This window comes from Pezoporus flaviventris, unplaced genomic scaffold, assembly GCF_033815535.1.
Source record: "Pezoporus flaviventris isolate CSIRO_AGI_PZ_B2104156 unplaced genomic scaffold, CSIRO_AGI_Pfla_v1 ptg000013l, whole genome shotgun sequence".
Lineage (NCBI taxonomy): Eukaryota > Metazoa > Chordata > Aves > Psittaciformes > Psittacidae > Pezoporus > Pezoporus flaviventris.
Genome location: NW_026892561.1, coordinates 1,976,826 through 1,996,061, shown reverse-complemented (window position 1 = coordinate 1,996,061; position 19,236 = coordinate 1,976,826). Strand labels below are relative to the sequence as shown.

The 19,236-nt window shown below is 47.1% G+C and overlaps 1 protein-coding gene and 1 long non-coding RNA gene across 4 annotated transcripts in view; one reads left to right on the top strand and one right to left on the bottom strand.

Annotated features, from left to right (window-relative positions):
* Nucleotides 1-3,612, bottom strand: part of USP24 (ubiquitin specific peptidase 24) — a 66,929-nt gene extending 63,317 nt beyond the window's left edge. For both annotated transcript variants that reach the window (XM_061451215.1, XM_061451216.1), the window contains exon 1: nucleotides 3,134-3,612. In XM_061451215.1, coding sequence (XP_061307199.1) covers nucleotides 3,134-3,442 — 309 coding nt within the window. In that variant the 5' untranslated portion in view covers nucleotides 3,443-3,612. The remainder of the gene's footprint in view (nucleotides 1-3,133) is intronic.
* A 280-nt stretch (nucleotides 3,613-3,892) lies between these two features.
* LOC133268300 (uncharacterized) overlaps nucleotides 3,893-19,236 on the top strand; it is a 63,322-nt gene continuing 47,978 nt past the window's right edge. For both annotated transcript variants that reach the window (XR_009743032.1, XR_009743031.1), the window contains exons 1-2: nucleotides 3,893-4,028; nucleotides 5,514-6,401. This is a non-coding gene — a long non-coding RNA (uncharacterized LOC133268300). The remainder of the gene's footprint in view (nucleotides 4,029-5,513; nucleotides 6,402-19,236) is intronic.

Here is a 19,236-nt window from a genome sequence, read left to right as displayed (position 1 = left end):
ACCACAGCTATTAACTTACAACTGCATCAATTACATGCTCTTTTGAAGACATCAGCTTGCTGAAACTGAAGTTTTAGCCCTCATGAAAAGCAATTTCTGGATGTGCTCATCTCAAGTCTCACAGAGAAAGCACACTGTGTGTCAGGCCAGGTCATAGAAGCTCTCTTGCTTCTGGGCCAGTTACTCCAAATTCAGGCTTCTGCAACACTCCCAAACACCCCTGAAGACCAGTAGTCTGGATCACTGAAAAGAGAATTCACACTGATCTTACTGCACTATCTAAAGAAAACATGGGTTTACTAGTATGATATGCATCTAGTCGCTGTGCTGTTCTCAAAGGAAACCAACAGACAAGCCTTTCTTTGATCAACACGCTTACTGAACAGAACAGATTCTAACATTATATAATAGAAACCAAATAAACATAAGCAGACATAATGGATTCATTACTGATTAGAGAAAATGTGAAGTGTTTAATCATTCATCAATCTATTCTTACATGCATGGTAAACTGTACTCAGCCAAAAAAAGAATGTAAACACAAAGTTCAGACCTGTTACACATGTCTTGAGAACGACTAAAGCTTTCTTGTTATTTTTAACTTAAATGTGATCCTAACTTCGGTTCATGAAGAAAATTAACAGACTGGCTAAATTATTTTGGGGAAAATAGTCTAATAATTTCTAATAGTTATGTTATTTTGATTAATATCATAGAATCCCAGACTGGTTTGGGTTGGAAGGGACCATACAGCTCATCCAGTTCCAACCCCCTGCCACAGGCAGGGCTCACATTCATGTGGGTTGCTCATATATAAAATCCAAACCCCAAACCAAAAATCTAACACATCTCCCCACAGGCTAGAAGTTAAAACTGGTACTATGTTGAGAAGGAGGAATACACACTCTAAGAGCTGTTAGAAAAAAAAAGAGAGATGATACTGAGAGGGAGAAAACCAGAAATAACATCTCAATTCTCACAGGCTAGTACGGGGTACAATATGTTTCAACATAATGTGTGTGACTACAATGAATAATACAGCTATTTGTGCTTTCCGTACCACTTCATCTGCCATAAGCTTCTGTGGAATGGAAAACTACTTGCTGTTTAACCACCTCAGTAATAGCTGTAGTTTATTAAATTAGTTCTAGATTTATTTGCAGAATAAAACCCCCAAGAATATATAATTTTTCTCCCTTTTAGACTTCAAAAGCTGCTGTCTTGTACTGCAATATTAAGCCAAAAAAAGCCCAGGAAGCAACCCCAGGTCTTAAGATTTTTACAGGTGTAACTCCTACAAAAATAGTGTTCTGCATACATGTGCAGGAGTTGACAGATGCTCATATGCACTGAATCCAATCACTAAATCGAGGCCTGAATTTATATAGCTTCATGTAGCAAGACAGAATCATAGAATCCCAGAACAGTTTGGGTTGGAAGGGGCCTTAAAGCTCATCCAGTTCCAACCTCCTGCCATGGGCAGGGACACCTTCCACTAGACCAGGCTGCTTAAAGCCCCATCCAACCTGGTGTTCAACACTCAATCCTTCTGAAATGCCAACTTTGTGCAGTCATTTGCCTCTACTGAGATGTTTTGGTTTCCCTCCCATGGGTTAACGAGAACATGAGTCAAAGCAGAAAAGAACATGAGTGGCAAAGGAAACTATAAAGCCTAAATTTTATCAGACATACAAGCTGAAATAATAGGGGGAAAAAACATTCCTCTTAGTCAGAGCTGTCAAAGTGTCATTTGCAATAGGAAGAAGAGGGGAGAAGAAAGCGCTTCTCTGAAGTTTACACTGACAGCTTCTCTTGAAATATCACACTGACAAGCCAGATAGTCCCAATCATAAGATCTGATAGGAAAATCCACCCTCTTGGTGGGTACAGAGATCTGAAAGCAAACAAGCAGAACTCTCACTCACTCCCAACCCTTCCCTGGAAAGGTCAGAAACCAGCTCCCCATTGCTTCTATCACTGAAGTTAAAGAGCGATTCCTCTTCTGCACAGCACACATGCCATCCCGCAGATCACCTCACTCCACAAGCACACACCATCAGCTTCTATGAGCTAAGAGACTAACCCAGTTAATTCAGTAAACAGGATCATGGATCTTTATTCTGCAAGACCGGATTTCAATACAATGAGGCTAGGGATGATCTGTGCACGTGTAGCTATGCAGAAGATACGTGCTTGTATTCTTCATATCCATGTTTGCAGATACATGCACAGATGTACACAGAAAGATGACATTTCTGGCACAGGAAATCATCAGGATACTGTTCACTGAAGCCTGGAAGGGTACATGAGTCTCCCTGGTTATAAGACACGTGCTTAGGTATTTGCTATTACTGACCGCTTCTTGAGACAGAGCCTATGCAAGGTGGTCCTTTGGTACAGCACGGCAGGCCACTCCTGTGTTCTCATCCCCATGAGCTCCATAGACTGCACACTATTAATTAACTCTTTCCATATGAGCACTCTGGGAAGTTTTGGAAAGGGCCTGGAGGAGGAAAAGGCTTTACAGCTAAGCGCTCCAACACTGTTCCAGGCAGCAGGGAAAGCACCGAGAGTCTGTCTGCTGGCTGAGCAGGTCAGAGTTCTGCGAGAGGATGGAAGAGAGACTAGAGAAAGGCAGACAAGGAGAAAGGAGAAAAACTAGGAAACGCTAGTGTTCTGCAGCATTTCTGTCTACTTCACATCTTTCTACTGTGCTTAGAACAGAACTACGATTTATGAGTTAAAGACCTCATTTTGGCAATATTTGAACTGGCTTCACCCCTACTGCAGAATTTATACTCAGCTTACCCAAATAAAGCGGTACATAAAGTAACACCCAGACTGTGCAAACAGTCCCAAAAAATTAGACAGTCATTAGTCACTCGGATTATGCAAGACGGCACAAGAGAAGGGGGGGGGGGGGGAACCGTGATCCTGACGGTAGCCACACATTCCTGGGATGCCAAAGAAAAGCCCGGGTGCTCTTCACCTTGCAGCGGTCGCAAGGAGCGCTCGGAGGGGACACCCCAGGGACCCACAAGTGCCCGCAGCCCCCCCCCTAAGGCAGGCAGGCTCCCGGGGGGGCTCCCCCAGGGCTGACAGGAGGCCGGCCCCGGGGCAGGCCGCAGCTCACCTCGGTCTCCACCACTTCGTGGTAAGCGGGCGGCGGGTCGAAGCCGCCTCCACCGCCGCCGCCGCTGTCGCCGTCGCCGCCGCGGGGACCCTGCCCGCCGGCGGGGGAGCCGTGCCCGCCCGGCGGGCCCTGCCCGCTCTCCATGGGCTCATAGCCGCCGTAGTGGAGGCCGGGCCGCTCGTTGGTGAGCAGAGCCACGGCCTCGTTGATGTCGTTCTTGGCCAAGCGCAGGGCCTTGCGGATGGCGGCCGCGTCCGAGAAGCCCATGCAGAGCAGCGTGGTCATGTGCTGCTCCTCCTCGCTCTCCATGGCCGCGCCGGGCCGGGGGAGCGGGCCGGGGCCGCGAACCGAGGGTAGCCGGGCTCAGGCGCTGCCCGCCCCGCGCGCCGCCATGTTGACGGGAGCGCCGCGCCTCTCCCCTCAGCCGCCGCCGCCGCGGCCGGGCCCCCCCCCCGGAGCGCGCCCCCTCCGCCCCGCCCTCAGCCCCGGAAGCGGCGGCGAAGCCCGGCTGGGGGAGCGCACGCCGGGCCCGCGTCACGTGACAGGGGCGGGGCGGGAGGCGCAGCGAGGGCATGAATGGACTGGCAAAGGGAGCGGGGGGGGGGGGGGTGTAGCGGCCGTCGCCATAGCAACCAGGGTCACGTGAAGGGGGGCGGTGTTGCCAGGGGAACCGAACCCTCGCTGCGGTTCTGTGGTGGTGCCTCAGTGGTCGGCCCGGGCCTGTGCGGCGGAGCCCGGCCAGAGGGAACGGCGGCCGGCCTCCTGCCCGCTGCCGGTAGTTCCTCCTTTCATTGCGGTCTTTACTAGGGAATGATCCCCGCAGGGGCACGGCCGGCGGGGCGGTGACTGGTTTTCACGGCGAATCACGACAGGCCCTTGAAGGGCGGGAGGAGGAGTTGGTGAGGGGAGGCCGGGCAAGGCGGGAAGGCGGGAAGGCGGGAAGGCAGGGGCTGGTGTAGCCGGAGGTGTCTGTGGGCAGGCGGTGAGCAGGTGTCGTCTGAGGTGATGAGGGTGGGTTTTAACGAGAAACGAAGGGCTGGCTGCTGCTTAAGGCTCCAGCTGCCTGGGCTGGGGATGGAGGAGGTGAGTGGTAGCTTGTGGGGCTGGTCTGAATGGAGCTCACAGGGGTGTAATAAGAAGCTGGGGTCTGGCTGCAGTCCGAAGGGCTGTTGTCACTGCCTGCTTCCAGGTTGTTTATTTGTAGAAATGTGACTTTTAAATGTACAATACAGTCGAGATGCAGATCTCCAGAGGAAGCCATGAAGATGCTGCAAGGGCTGGAGTAGCTCTGCTCTGAATCTAGCCTGAGAGAGCTGGGCTGGTTCAGCCTGGAAAAGAGAAGGTTCCTTAAGGAGAAGCCTTAGAGCAGCTCCAGTGCCTAAAGGGGTTACAAGAAACCTGGAGAAGGGCTTTTGGCAAGGGCCTGTAGGGACAGGACAAGGGGAATGACTTTAACCTGCCAGAGGTAAGATTGAGATGAGATATTGGAAAGAAAGTTTTCATTATGAGGTTGCTGAGGTGCTGGCACAGGGTGCCCAGAGAAGATGTGGCTGCCCCATCCCTGGCAGTGTTCCAAGGCCAGGTTGGACACAGGGGCTTGGAGCAAGCTGCTCTAGTGGAAGGTGTCCCTGCCTGTGGCAGGGGTTGGAACTGGATGAGCTTTAAGGTCACTTCCAACCCAAACCACTCTGGGATTCTATGATTGTAAATCCATACAAAATGGACTGCAACCAGATATAAAAATAAAAAAACTTATTGGTAGTGCCCAATGCAGAATATAAGTTGTGTATTTCTTAAATACACTTAGTGAATTCTGGTACTGCGCGAGATTTGGTATATCTGGATCTCTGTCAGACTCCCTGGCAAAATTTAGCACCTCATTTTAACAATATGTTTTCTATGTCCAGAGAAGAGGAGGAAGGAGGAGACGTGTCAAGATTTGTCAAGGTCAGGACTGGTATTTGCATGGATGCATTTGTCTTCAGAGGTTCATGTTTTCTGATAAATTATTTTGTGTTAACAGTGGCTGACAACACTAAAAGCACTGGGGTTAGGAGTCTAGAAAGAGCTGTCTGAAGTCTTAGATACAAATCACATTCAGCATAAAGGAAACACTCAAGCGTAGGCGACCCCAATAGTATTTAGGTGTCTAACCTACATTAACTATCAGAGCTCAGTGTCTCTCTGTTTCTGCTCCTGAATTTTTCTGTGGAAAGAGAGAAAACTAATGGATCACTTTGGACTGGCAGGGTTTTGGGTTAACTTTCAGATTGTAGTATACCACCGGTGGTCTCATATTCCTTATATAATAACCCCCAAAGTAATCACAGTTCCTTCATCTTGCTCATTCATCTCTCTTTTTCTGTTTTTTTTTTGGTAGGCTGGCATTCAGTGGAATGGATGTAATGCACATCTGGCTCTGAACTTCAGCTTCTAGATCTACGGAAGGCCTTTCATTCATGCTGATCTCCAGTTATAAAAGAAACAAGAATTTGTTATGGCTCAAGCTTGGCTTCAGCAAAATTCCAGCCCTTCAAATGCATTCAGTTAACGTGCTGAATATTGACTCACTGCTTACTCACGTGACCCACATTTAAATTACACTTTCTCATTTTTGTAGCATATCATAAATAATGGTTTAATCCTCACAGCCTGATGAAGTCAGTTGGCATCGTTTTTCCTTGCTAATGGAAGAAAAGTTTGTAGGATAAAGTAAGATATTTTATTAGATGTCATTATTGCTTTCAGCTTTATTTCAAGGAAGTGCTCCTGTAAATTTGAGCTGAGCTAAGTAATGAAAACATACCAAAAGTAATGGAGGAACTGATTGCAATCCCAGGTGGCTAAGAAAGAAGAGAGTGCTATAACATTGAGTCACCTGTGCTTTATAGTCCAGCTGTTCTGAAGGAAGTTTGAAGGGAATTTGACTTTGCCAATATTTAAGGGTGACACTTGGACACAACAGCTCAGCATAACTGACAGGGGTACTGGTCCTAAAATTAGTCTGTGCTGACTTCACTTACAGCATCTCTCTTGAGACTGCTTAAAGGACAAGATTGTATGTTCCAGCTTAGTGGAGGAATGGAGGTGCACCTTTTCCACAAGCTATTCAGCCTGGAAGTCCCAGTTTCCAAATGTTTTTCCTGCATTGTCACTTCAAGAAAAGTTGCAGGGAGGAGCATAGCAAACTTGGCTAACAGAGAACAAGAAAAGCAGTGAGAGAGTCTTTCCTTATGGGGCACCAGGAGGCATAAGGGAAGGACAGAAAGTAGAGAACAATGATCCTCAAGATCTGCTGTTGGAGTTTGTGCTGTGTGATTGCCAGTTTGATATGACACATAGTCCTGGGTTCACTAGTTACTTGATGGTGTCACTTCATGGAAAGTAGTGACTTTGTACAGAACCCATCATATGTGTATCCTGACACACATCTGGACACGAGAAACCCTCGTGTTACAGAAAAGACATTTTGGAACAGAAACAACTGTTTTGGTAAGTGGCCATGCTGGGACATCAAACCTGGCTCTTTGGGTTGACCGTGGTGGTGTCAGCCTAAAAATAGGGCTTGATGGAGGATTGCAGTGATGCTTTTGCAGGGATGTTACAGTAGGACTGTTCAGTTAATTTGTCTTTTTAGCTGAAAATGCTTTCATGCTTCTCTTCGTAAGCCTGTTTTAAAGCCAGACCTGTGCTTATAGTGCTCTCACTATTTAAACAGCAAATAACAGCATTTTCTCTCAAAGAGAAACAGCTGTATTATTCTAGTGGAACATACAGATGCAGCCAAACTAAGAGCTGACTCTGTGTCTTGTTGAACTTGAAGGTTTCCCTTGTTGTTTACAGCTGTTGGGGAATTCCAACCATAATCTCAGACGTAATTGGAAAACATCCTTTGCCACCCTGATTTTGTTTCCTCCTTGGCTGTAACTTTGCAGCCGTAATTGTTACATATATACCCTGAGACTTTGATTGAAGAGAATGTAATTTATTATGTTGCCACCAAATCTTTAATTTATGTCTTTTACTCAAGGAGTATCTTTATCATATCTTTCCCTTTTTTTGTTAGAAGTGCCGTAGGTATATACTGTCAAGGAAAGGTTAGTAGAGATAAAAGTTACTGTTCATAAATCTTTTATAAATAATAACTAAATAAGGGAAATCAGGACAAAATTTAGCGACAGGGCTCCACCACTATATGGTACATAAACACAGAAGGAGTTGTGTGAAAACTGGTGTTGCAGTAGCTAGAATAAACTCCTTCGCAGTTGCTGAATGAAAGAGGAGTGGGTGTGAGCCTATGTGAAACCCTGCTCCTTCATTTGGAAGCAAGAGCACTCTCACTGATGTCAATGGTTTGGGATTAGGCACCTGATATAGTTGGATCTCAGGTCCCTGCCCACCTAAACATGCCAAGCACAGAGGAACAAGTTTATGAAAGTTTCCCTAATCTTACGGTTTGGATGGGCAAGGCACTTCTTTTGGTATAGCAGGCTGTTGGGACAAAGGAATTCTTTGCTACCTGAAGAAAGAGTATCTGAGATGTCACAGAATCCAGCTTTTGTACAGTATTGGGAAGAATTAGTTTAGGTTTTCTGGAATGACTTTATCTTTCCTTCCTTCCTTTTATTCCTTGTCCCACCCAGTCTCTTCCAGTTTCCTGCTTCTGATTTATTGATAGCTAAATGTAATAGGTGGGTTTTAAGAAAGTGCATATCCCCCTGAATTACTGAAAATTATGTTTCTTACCTGTGCATATTGATGGATGGTGTCTGGTTGCCTTTAGCAGAGGGGTTGAAAGTATTTGTGTGTGAAGAACTATGTAACCCACCTGAAAAGCACAGCTGCAATGGCCTGATAACTAAGTAGATGTACTGATGCATTCAACTCCTCAGGTAGCTGTGCAGCTTCACACCAAAGATTTTAGCAGGCACAAGAAGTGTGTGAGTCTGTTCAGAAGCACCAACTAAACAGATTTATGCAATAGACCTTTAGACTTTGTCTATGCTAGGAGTTTTTTGCTGCCTTCACAGCTTTTGGCTTGCTAGAAAGGAGATTTGTGCTGGGGTAACTGCCAAGGCAAAGCCTGCTGTCAGCGGTGATTTGCAAAGAGGCAGTTTACCTTAGTTTCAAGCTGGGATTCATGTACACTAGTAGTCATAATTATAATATTTAGCTCTAATTCAGTGCTTATGAGATGAGTATCTAACTAGCCTTCTAGGAGGATGGAGGAGTATCATTAGCTCCTCAACGTTGATTTTTACAACTGCTTCAAACTGTAGTGGGGCTGAAAGGGAAAGAAGAAAGGTGAACAGATCTCGTGGCGTTGATGTGCCTCCTCCAGAAAGTCTGTCCCTGTTGTTATTCTTGTGCCCAAAAGGAACAGGAGCTGAACCATGACTGTTTTTTTCTGTGGCAGGAGCTGAGTACCCCCTAGTCTCCTGAATACAAAAATGAAGTTTCATGCTGTTTCCCTTGAATGGAACAGCATGATGTGAGTGTGAAAAGAGTGGAACAGTATGTTAAGGGAAACAGGACTGAAAGGAGAGAGCAGCTGACTCCAGGGGCTGAGCAGATCTGCCCCCTCTGCTTCACTGTATGGGCTTGTTTTCAGCTCTTCAACTCGGACCGTTTCGTGGGTCTCACAACACATCTCCTCAGCTCTGGCCTGGGAAATGAAACAATTGTAAGGAAGTTGTTCATTCTTCCTGAAACAAGCTGTGGCAAATGAAAGCTAGGGCTGAACTTCAGAACAAGCTGAAAGCACTAAGATGCAGAAATGCAGGGTGAAGCCATTCAATTGAATCAGTTTTGGAACAGAGCCCTGAAAAAACCTGCAGTTATGACTAATCCATTTTAAATGTGTGTGGTTGTAGGTAAAATCACTTCTCTTAAAGATCATTTCTCTTCCTATGTTGATTACAGTTCTTCACTGTCATTTTGGATGACTGATGTGTTGACATGTGAGTTCACTATCAGATGAACTGCACTGACAGAATTATTTCTGGAGCTGGAGTGGCTGAACTGCTGGTGAAGGGGAGAAACAACACAAACAGGATATTCAGCACCCTGAGACCCACCCAGGGGCAAGCACGTGAATGCTTCCTTGAGCCAAGTTAGCTTAGGAAACTTGACTGCAAAGATCAGTTTGTGCAGGGACATGCTCTTGCAGTGACATTTTTAGGAGTGAAACAATCTGAAATAGAAACTTCTGGTGTTCTTGTTGCACTTTAACAAGTCTGTCAGGCACCACACAGTTTTACAGGGTAGTCTTTAGATGCTTTTATTTTGTCCTGAACTTGTCCCAGCCTCGCTTGCTGATCCCTTCTCAGAGAACCCTCTGATGCTGTGATACAGAGCCGCTGATGTTAACACACTGCATTAAGGAGGGGAGATGTTGTGTGTGACATGGTGTTGGAGTGTCACGGCTGTGGGGATACCAATCCAACATTTATAGACTGCAGTCTTATCAGTAGAGCTGTCAATAGGTGCATGAGTTCAGTTCAAACAAGCAAGAGACCATGGGGGGGAACAACATGGAGACTGTTTTGGCAGGTGGGAAACAGTACAGTGAATCCAGTGCTCTTGGGATATGCCCAATTTACAGACTACATCAGTCTAACTAAGGGCAGTGCAGTGTGGTGGCAGTGCTTTTAGTAACACGCAGTACTCTGAGGGTGAAGGCTGTTTTCTGTAGAGTGTGTGTGTATGTATCTGATATCCAGGAACAAAAGCAGTTGGCGTTTCCCTGGTGTGGGATGAAATGTGGTGCAGTGTGATAGAGCAACAGGGAACTCCTGGCTGGCTTTTTTTGCACTGCGCAGATTCCTTTTGAATTGGGTTTTGACCTCTAAAGCAAGACCTGCTTCTTCAGTTTCTCATTGTCTAAATTATGTGTTAAAGCTTGAGAAACAAGTCTGTGAAGCTGGGGGATTTTTAAGCTCTAATTAGAGAAAAAAATAAAAGAACAGATAAGAAAGAGACTGCTGAGGGAGAGAACCAAATGGAAAACATTTTACAGATCTGGTGCCTTTTATTTCACTGTTCCACAGCAATGCAGTGGGAGCCCAGCCTGTGTGGTGCTGGGCTGAGATCAGCACGAACCCCTGGTTTTTATTAAAGACTAGTCTATAACTGTCCTGGTCTTAAGAGGCACCTCTACCTCCTGATCAAAGCACCACCTTGTTTGCCCTCAGTGCTGTGGAAACCCAAGGTCATGTTCTTGCTGCCAGGGTTTTGTACTGGGTAGGGCACAGTAGCTGGTTCGTACCAGCAGCCCTATGCAGAAGTTTGGAGGTGGGAGAGGTGAAAACCACTATCCTGACTAAAAAAGTGGGTTTTTTTTTTTTACTACTACTATTGCTTCAGGTGTATTTGCACAGGATTTCTTGATTTCTCAGTCAGTCAGATTCTTTTGTTTCATGTAGATTGTTAAGTGCAGGCTGAAACTGAAAGCCAGTGCTGGATGGGAGGGAGACAGCAGCTTTGGTGCGCCTGAGGAAGGTCTTAGTACTGTGCCTAGGGATCTGCAGGTGGGACTACAGGGGAGGAGGAAGCACAGGATTATATTTGGTTCAAACACAAGGCTCAGCTTTCCAGAAATATCAAGAGGTCCTTCAAGGCTGTGAAAGCCTAAAGCCTCAGATTTCTCCTGCCTCATCTGCCTGCTGGCACACAGAGCCTTGTTGTCCCTTTGTTGCATTTGATCTGTCAGTGACTCATTTGAAGGCTCTCTATCTTCACCAGCAAGGTGCTTCAGGGCTGAGTCGCACCCATGTAGCAGCTCTGTTACACTGTTATCAGCTACTCCTTTCACTCCTCTGGTGCTCCCAGCCTTTGATCTGTTACCATACTGCAGCAGCAACTTCCCTTGTTTCTTAATGCTGCATTACATTGTGCAAGGCCATCACCACTCCACAAATGCGGCAGTCTGCTGCCTCTGCACCGCTCTCACAAGTGCATCCATGCTTTTTCTAGAAAGCATGAAATAAACTCTTGTTCCCCTCAATCCTCAAATAATCATAGTGGAAATTACTATGAGATGGCAATTTTCATCAGGCACTACCTGGAGGTATAATGATATAGTTAATTCTCCCCTTCCTTCTCCCAGTTGCATTTGTCTGGCTGCTGCAGGGGCTATACTGCCATCCATCCAGCACCTGGTGCTGTGGGCTCAGACTGGTCTGTAAATCCTAGTGCTACTGAGCAGTGATGAATCTTGACCTCCAGCAGGAAGTCCCCTTTTGCTGGCCAGGCTGGATTTTGTTTAATTTCAGGTTGATTCTGTCAAAGCCAGAAAGACCCCAGTGGAAAGAAAGGTGCTCTGTGTGTAGCAGGAATGAAAACCGTGTTTTACAGGTTTTTTTTTTTACAGTGACATGGTCAAAAGCAGAGACAACATAGTAATTTAAAACCTATTTGCTTAAAATTGGCTAAATAGCAGTGTAAGTGGCAGTCTTCCTATATCTAAAGGGGACCTTATCTGAAGAGGGACTTTCTGCAAGGGCATGTAGTGGTGGGACAAGCGGGAATGGTTTTAAACTGAAAGAGGGTAGATTGAGATGAGATTTTAGGAAGAAATTCTTCCCTGTGAGGGTGCTAAGGTGCTGGCACAGGGTGCCCAGAGAAGCTGTGGCTGCACCATTCCTGGGCAGTGTTCAAGGCCAGGTTGGACACAGGGGCTTGGAGCAAGCTGCTCTAGTGGAAGGTGTCCCTGCCCGTGGCAGGGGCTGGAACTGGGCAAGCTTTAAGGTCCCTTCAACCCAAAACATTCTGGGATTCTGTGATAAATTCCTAGTAGTGGTGGAGGCAAGACCAGTATCAGTACCTGAGCAGGTTCTGCTGGAAATGGTGCTTATCAGATGACCCAGCAAAACCTTCCTGACTTGTAGGATCGGGACAGAAACTCCAGTGTAACAAACACATACCATCTTGGAGCCTGCAGAGCAGTCAGCTCCTGCTGTGGTGCTGTAGGTCAGTGATCCAACTTGTTTCCTCTGTAGACTCCAGGGTGGGCCTTGGCTGGTGTGGAGGGGTGGAGGACACGTTTGCTGCACTAGGTCATGCAGTACAGGGAAGGCTGTGCCTGTCTGGGTGTTGGTCTCCTAATGGTATCCAGCCCATATCTCCCTAACACTGGGAGTCTTTGACCACAGGATGCTGATCCTAACGTGGTTTAATAGTGAGGAATCGCATTCCTTCCAGTGGCTGGGTTGGGCTTGTTTTATTTATGCCTTAAAACCTCTCTCACACTGTGATCTGTGTGAAACTGGTGAGTTAAAAGCTCAGGCTGTTGTGTGGGCAGGAGAAGGCCACAGCCTGGTGTGGAAAACCTTTGAGATGTGGTCCAGGCTTGTGGGAAGAATGAGGAACCAAGGGTGCCAGTTGTGTGCTCAGTTCTTGCGACTTGCTCAGCCTGTTTCACAGACTTGTAACTACTGAGCCTTGATTCTATTTCAGGCCTGGCCTATGGTCACTAATTGTCAGTGTCCTGGGGCTTCTTCCATGTTTTAATTATCCCTATTAGTATGATGAATGCTGGAAATAGAGAGACACTGGAGAAAATTGTAATGTTTTTGCTGCTGCCATTGTCATGGCAGGGGCTGCCATGAAAGCTGCTTTCTGGCATTTGCCATCCTGTGAAATGTGTTGATGAGCTGTTCTCAGCTCAGGAGCTGAGAAACGTCAGTTTCCCCATTAGCTCTGCCTCTTACAGTGTGATCTCCCATCTTCAGGATGCAGAGAGACACTTTTCCTGCTGCACAGCCCCCTCTTCTGTCTTTACCTCCCGGTACACAGCACATACACTGGGCTGCATTCAGACTCAGTGTTCACTTGCTTCTACTCTTCCTGTCTGGAGCGGATTCAGCCTGATGTGCAGGGAAGGAATGGCTCTTTTCCTGGAGCAGTTCAGTCCCAGGCACACGGGAGTTAGTCTCCGTGCTTCTCAAATATTCTTCTAAAGTAGCTACAGCAACTTGCTTTCATTATTCCTCTCCTGTAAAGTACAAATTACCTCACTTTTTAAAGCATGCAGTTTCTTGAACAGCAAGATTAATACAGCTGGATTTCTAGTGTATCTAATTGTCTTTTACCTTTCCACATGCGGATTTGCTGATGAACAGGTAACCTTCTCAGTCTGTTCTCAGTGAGAACGTGATTCTTCTGCCAGACTCCCAGTTTTTGTGAGCTGAGAGAAATTACTTGCCCTTGAGGCCTGTACCTCAGTTTCCAGCTTCGTTAAGGCTGATCAAAGGACTCAAGTAACTGCTGTAAGTAATGAAGCTACTGCAGTGCGGTTGCAATTAGACTTGCTTTTTTCCCTCTGCTCCTAGAGTGCTGGCTGTTACCTGCAGGACACACTGCCCTCTCATGGTCCTGCAAGTGGATTCGTCGTCTGGGCTGAGGAAATCTGCCCTTCCTGGGGGTCTGGGTGGCCGAGGGGCGACTGCTGGTGCCTTGAGGGAGAATCTGATGTGTGCTGTGGACCTCATGAGAGGGTTTAGGTGGGGCTTCAGCGCTGCATGAAATCACCTGTGGGGAAAAAGAACTTCTGAGTGGTTTTATCATTGCATGGAAGACAGTGATGTGCAAACTGCAGAAATCTGCTTGAGTGATTCTTGAACACATGGTGGAAAATGTTAATCTGCTTTTTCTTATAAATGAGAGTTTTATGTAAATGCTGGATAATCATAATTATGACAGAAACATTTTAGAGAATTTATACTTTCAGATATAACAGAGTTGTGGGAACAGTCTGGAAACAGACTTGTTTGAAAGAGGCATCTCTGACTTGATCCCAACAGTGTTACTGAGGCTCAGAGCGTGTCCCTGGCTGCTGCTGGAGTGATTTAGTGTGGAGCTGAGTACTGGACTGCTCAACACAGGAATTTTAACAAGTGGATTATGATTGTTTTACATGGGCACATTTCTACTACATGTTGTGCTTGTCCCCCAGCCCTTGTGTGGGCTATTTTGTTCTGGTAGTGTCTGATATTGTGTTCAACCTTTTATATGGCCTGGAGAATCTCATTAATTTGCTCTATTTCCTTTTTGGATTGCTGAAATTTTGTGTTACAGCAAGATGTGGGAGGAGGGGAGTTAGGAAAAGTTAACTGGTTTTCAGAGTGGTTTTCACAGGATCATAGAATAGTTAGGGCTGGAAAGGACCTTAAGAACATCCAATTCCAACCCCCTGCCATGGGCAGGGACACTTCACACTAAACCATGTCACCCAAGGCTCTGTCCAACCTGGCATTGAACACCGCCAGGGATGGAGCATTCACAGCTTCCTTGGGCAACCCATTCCAGTGCCTCACCACCCTCACAGTAAAGCAGTTCTTCCTTATATCCAGTTTAAATTTCCCTTGTTTAAGTTTTAACCCATTACCCCTTGTCCTGTCACTGCAATCCCTAATGAAGAGTCCCTCTTTAGCATCCTTATAGGCCCCCTTCAGATACTGGAAGGCTGCTCTGAGGTCTCCACGCAGCCTTCTCTTCTCCAGGCTGAACAGCCCCAACTTCCTCAGCCTGTCTTCATACGGGAGGTGCTCCAGTCCCCTGATCATCCTCGTGGCCCTCCTCTGGACTTGTTCCAACAGTTCCATGTCCTTTTTATGTTGAGGACACCAGAACTGCACGCAGTATTCCAAGTGATTTTGTTCTTTTGTTTTGTCTTTTATCAAGATACTTCTTGTCAGCAAGAAAACCTGATGTGTGACTTGCAAGTGTGTGTACTCACTGCACCTACTCTTGGTAGTACATGGAAATAGGCAGCGCTTGTGTCAAAGCGTCCCAGAACAGTGAGTGTTCCAGGGCTGCACGAGTTGATGGGTATTTCCCCTTTCATCTAATTACACATGTAGCCAAAGAGCTAGTTCTAAAAAAATCCCAACGAATGAAAAGATACTGTGGTCCCAAATGTCTCACCTGTCTTACCTATGGAGACAGGCTGAGAGCTGGGCTTGTTCAGACTGGAGAAAGAGAAGGCTCTGGGAGACCTTACAGCAGCTCCCAGTGCCTAAAGAGGCTGGCAAGAAATCTGGAGAGGGACTTGAGACAAGGGCCTATAGGGACAGGACAAGGGATAATGGCTTTAAACTGAAAGGAGATTTGGATTGCTTATAAGGAAGAAGTTCTTCCCTGTGAGGGTGCTGAGGCGCTGGCACAGGGTGCCCAGAGAAGCTGTGGCTGCCCGATCCCTGGCAGTGTTCAACAGGGGCTTGGAGCAACCTGCTCTAGTGGAAGGTGTCCCTGGCCATTGGCAGGGGGCTGGAACTGGATGAGCTTTAAGGTCCCTTCCAACCTAAACCAGTTTGGGATTCTATGATTCTTACTCAAGGAGTCACCTCCTTTCACTGTGTACCTGCCGTGTGGGTTGCAAATTGCCCTGTGTGCGTATAGCTTTGGTCCTACACCAGTAATGTCTGCTCTGCACAGTCACTCTCTGGCTTCCCACAGCTGGGAAGACCCTGGAGGCTGTGCCCACATTGTGAGTCAAGCCCAAGGCAAAGTCAAAGTTTAAACACCGACCCAGGGAGTGGGAGAGTTTGGTTTCTGCACTGAAGGAGAGTTGGTACACATCTCCCAGGGACTGCCTGAAACCACAAGCTGCCAGGGAAGGCCTGGGCAGGCTGATGGAGGGCTTGGAGCACTCTCGCTAGGAAGCAGGTGGGGAGAGTGTGGTAGTGTTATAGGAGAAAGCCTCAGGCTCTGGGCTCTGCTCTCAGGTTGCTTTTGCTAAGATCCTGAGGAGACATTTCTGTTTTAGAAACCCACTGTCCTGGAGCACAGGGTGCCTGCTCTTTTAAAAGGGAAACCTGTGCTTTTAAAAGGGAAAAAGTCCCTTCTGATCCACAGTACCCCATAGCGGGGGATGCTTGCCCTTGAAGAGCATTCATAGCTCCAGATGTAAAGCCTGATAGCACTTAGTGTTCAGAGGAAGTGGCATCCAAATCACGTCTCTGCTCTGTCTTGCCTTTGTCAGTTTTCACACCAAGAAATATATCTTTTTATTCCTAGTGCTTACCAGGCAGGGCTGAGGTGCCTGAATTGGGTTTCTGAATCCTGGGGGCCAGTAAGTACAGAAGACATTGGGTTGACATGGAGCTGGTTACCTGACCAGTTTTTCTTCTCCTGTGATAGCTAAACTACAGCACTAGGTGGGAAAGCATGTGTTGGCTGTCTGAGCTTGGCTGACATTTGCCCCCATAATGCTGGTGAGATGATCAGGCACATGCCAAAGACGATTTCTCTATGCTGCTCAGGCATGGGTTTGCTGAGTAGGAGGGAACCCCATGCCCATTCTTGAGCTTGCCCTTTCCTTTGGCAGCCCATGGGTTTCCTCAAGCCTGTGAACCACCAGAAGTCAGATGACGGTGGGAGGAGCTGGGGTGCCAGGAAGGGGAACCTTGCCATGAAATAAATTCCCATGGATTTGCCCTCATGGGAAGAAATGGCTTCTCTCTCACTACATCTTCCCTGCCTCTCCTCCTGCATCGCTGCTTTCAGGGAGGTGTATGTGATGCTTCTGTGACTTCTGAGTTTTGTGACATCTTGTTTTGGGAGGCTGCCCTCAGTGAATGCTCACATGTATTAGTGGTCTTGCTGGCTGTGTTGTGATTTCCTTACTCCTGGTGAGAAACCAGCCATCTGAAAGTAGAAAGTTCCTGCCTCAGTTCCCACACCCCCATCTTCTTTCTGTGGCTCACTGCTCCTGGAACCTGCTCAGTGATGGCACTGTCTGGCTGGGCTAGCTCAGGGAAAGGCGTTCTCCAACCCCAAGTTCATCCAAATCTCCACTTGGTGTTGTTATAGTGATTTACACCTTTCTGAGGTCGGGCCTTTGAATCAGAATTTCCTTTCAAACCAAAACGCAAAGGGAAAGCTGGAAAAACAGCCAAAGGATTTTTTCCAATGCAGGAAGCCAGGTTTTGAAGACAGCCCCGGATTCCTGCCGGCCAGTTGCACATGTGCATGTGGCAGCCTCCTTGCTCAGTGATCAATCAGCGTGTGCAGGTCGAGGTGTTGGTGACCAGCCTGGGCAAGCCCTTAGGTAGCCAGGGGCAAGTCCAGAGCTGGAGCGTGTGCCTTCATGTACACAATTTGTTCTGCAGTTCTCACGCTTCAGCTTGACCAAAACCATGCCCTGACCGTATAGCTACAGGCAAGATCAAAATGATTTAGCAACTGTTATTTATCCTCTTAGTCATGTAATTAGAGGATAGACGTGGCTGTTACTCGGCTGGCGGGCCTTTAGCTGCTGCCACCAGGGGACACTGTTGGATAGCCTATAGACCCTCTCCCGGCCTGGTGTGCCTGAGCTTGACCATCCCGCCTTCCCAGGCTCAGCCTCCCTCTGCTGAGCTCGTTGTCCTTGGCACTCCTTGCTCTGTCACTGTTTTTCTTTAGAGCTGCTCCCTACAATCCCGGCTCCTCATTTTCCTCGGGCAGTTTTATCACCCAAGGTCACCATGTTGCAGAATCTTGGGTTTTGTGCTGTGTCTCCTCCCCAGAGGCAGGTAGCCAATACACCAGTTTGCTGGGAGCGTGTCAAGGACCTCCATGGAGCTGCAGGGCTTGGCATACTTGCGACCAAGAGACATAAGCCAGACACAACCTGCCCTGAAGTTTGGAAGCACTTGGAATAGAGATTTGGGTTTGGGCCTGTTTAGAAGATGAAGTTCAGTCTGAGTTCAGACCACTCCAGTTCCCTGTGTTAAAAAAGGTCCTATAATTTGATTCCATTCCTTGTAGTAAGCATGAAGTGTAAGGTTCATTGCTTTTGAAGCTGGTGCCTTGATGGTTTGTGCAATAAGAAAGACATGTCATTACTTGCTTGAAATAAATAAAGAGAAGTTGTCAGATTGCTTTTTCAGATGGGAAGAGGCATTACGTAAGGAGCCTGAGCAGGTGGGCATGTGAGTGATGTGGGTTCCTGCAGGTTTGCTCCTGAGGACAGCAAGCTGAGCAACCTGTGTGTGGAAAGGGCCTCTCCTCAGGGCTGATCACTGTGCCTGGGCTCGAGGTAAGGCAGAGCCACAGTGCCCACCACTGTGGGGAGAAGTTCCTTCTGGCACCTCACCCCAGGGAGAGCAGCTTGGCTGTGCTGGCTCTCCTATAGGCAGCCATGGGATGCGGGAATAGAGGAGCAGCTCTGAGCTTTGTCTGGAACTGTTCACTCATGGTTGCAAGAATGAATTTTGCTCACTGGGATTTAAACTTTCCTGCAGAGCCCCAGGTTTTGTGTGCATGTGGCAGCCTGGAATTGGCAGAAAGAAAAGGAAGGTGCTGAAACCTCAGAGAAAACTCCCTGCTCCCCTCCATCCCACATTGCTTCCTGAAGTGGCTGAGGAGTTTGCCAGGGCCTCCTTGTTCTCATAGAGACACTGAAGGGTCTTTATGTCACCGCGGTTTAGGCAATGTGTTGGCAAGGTAGTTTCCTCAAGTAGCTGAAGAAGAAAGAGATACCCTGACGTGAAGATGGGGGTTGACATTTCATTGCCATGTCATACCCAAGAGCAAATGGGATTTGTGGCAGAAGTGGATGTGCTTGCACTTGTGATGAGTTATCCAGAGCAGATGAGATGGCTTTATCCTGTGACTTTTGCTTCAGGGAAACAGCAAAGTCCTGATCTAATATAGAGCCTGCAGCAGCAAAGGGTAAACAAGTGAATTTGTGTTGGGTCATCACTTTTGCATCACATATAGCTCTGACGTTTTTGACCCAGTATTAGGAATTCTCGAGTTGGGTTTAATGTTTCAGGGTACAATAGCTTGGACTGCCCCAATTTTTAGGAAGATTCTTGTTTCCTGTTGGCAATTTGGCTGCATTACTGAGTATGAAAATTGGGGGTCAGAATTGGTCTGAATACACTTCCCTATCCTCTCCCTGCAACCTGTCTGGTATAGCAGGGTAAACCAGGAGCAAGGATGGGCTTTTGCCACTGGAAGGCTGGGTTATGATTCTAGTTTTCAAATCCACTGATTTCATCAAATTTCCTTATGGTTTGAAGCACTCCTTTATCCTGGTTGAATCATATAGCTGCTAATAGGTCTGGTCTGGTGATAAACTTCTCTGGAGGCTCTGCTTGGAGTTAGCAGCTATA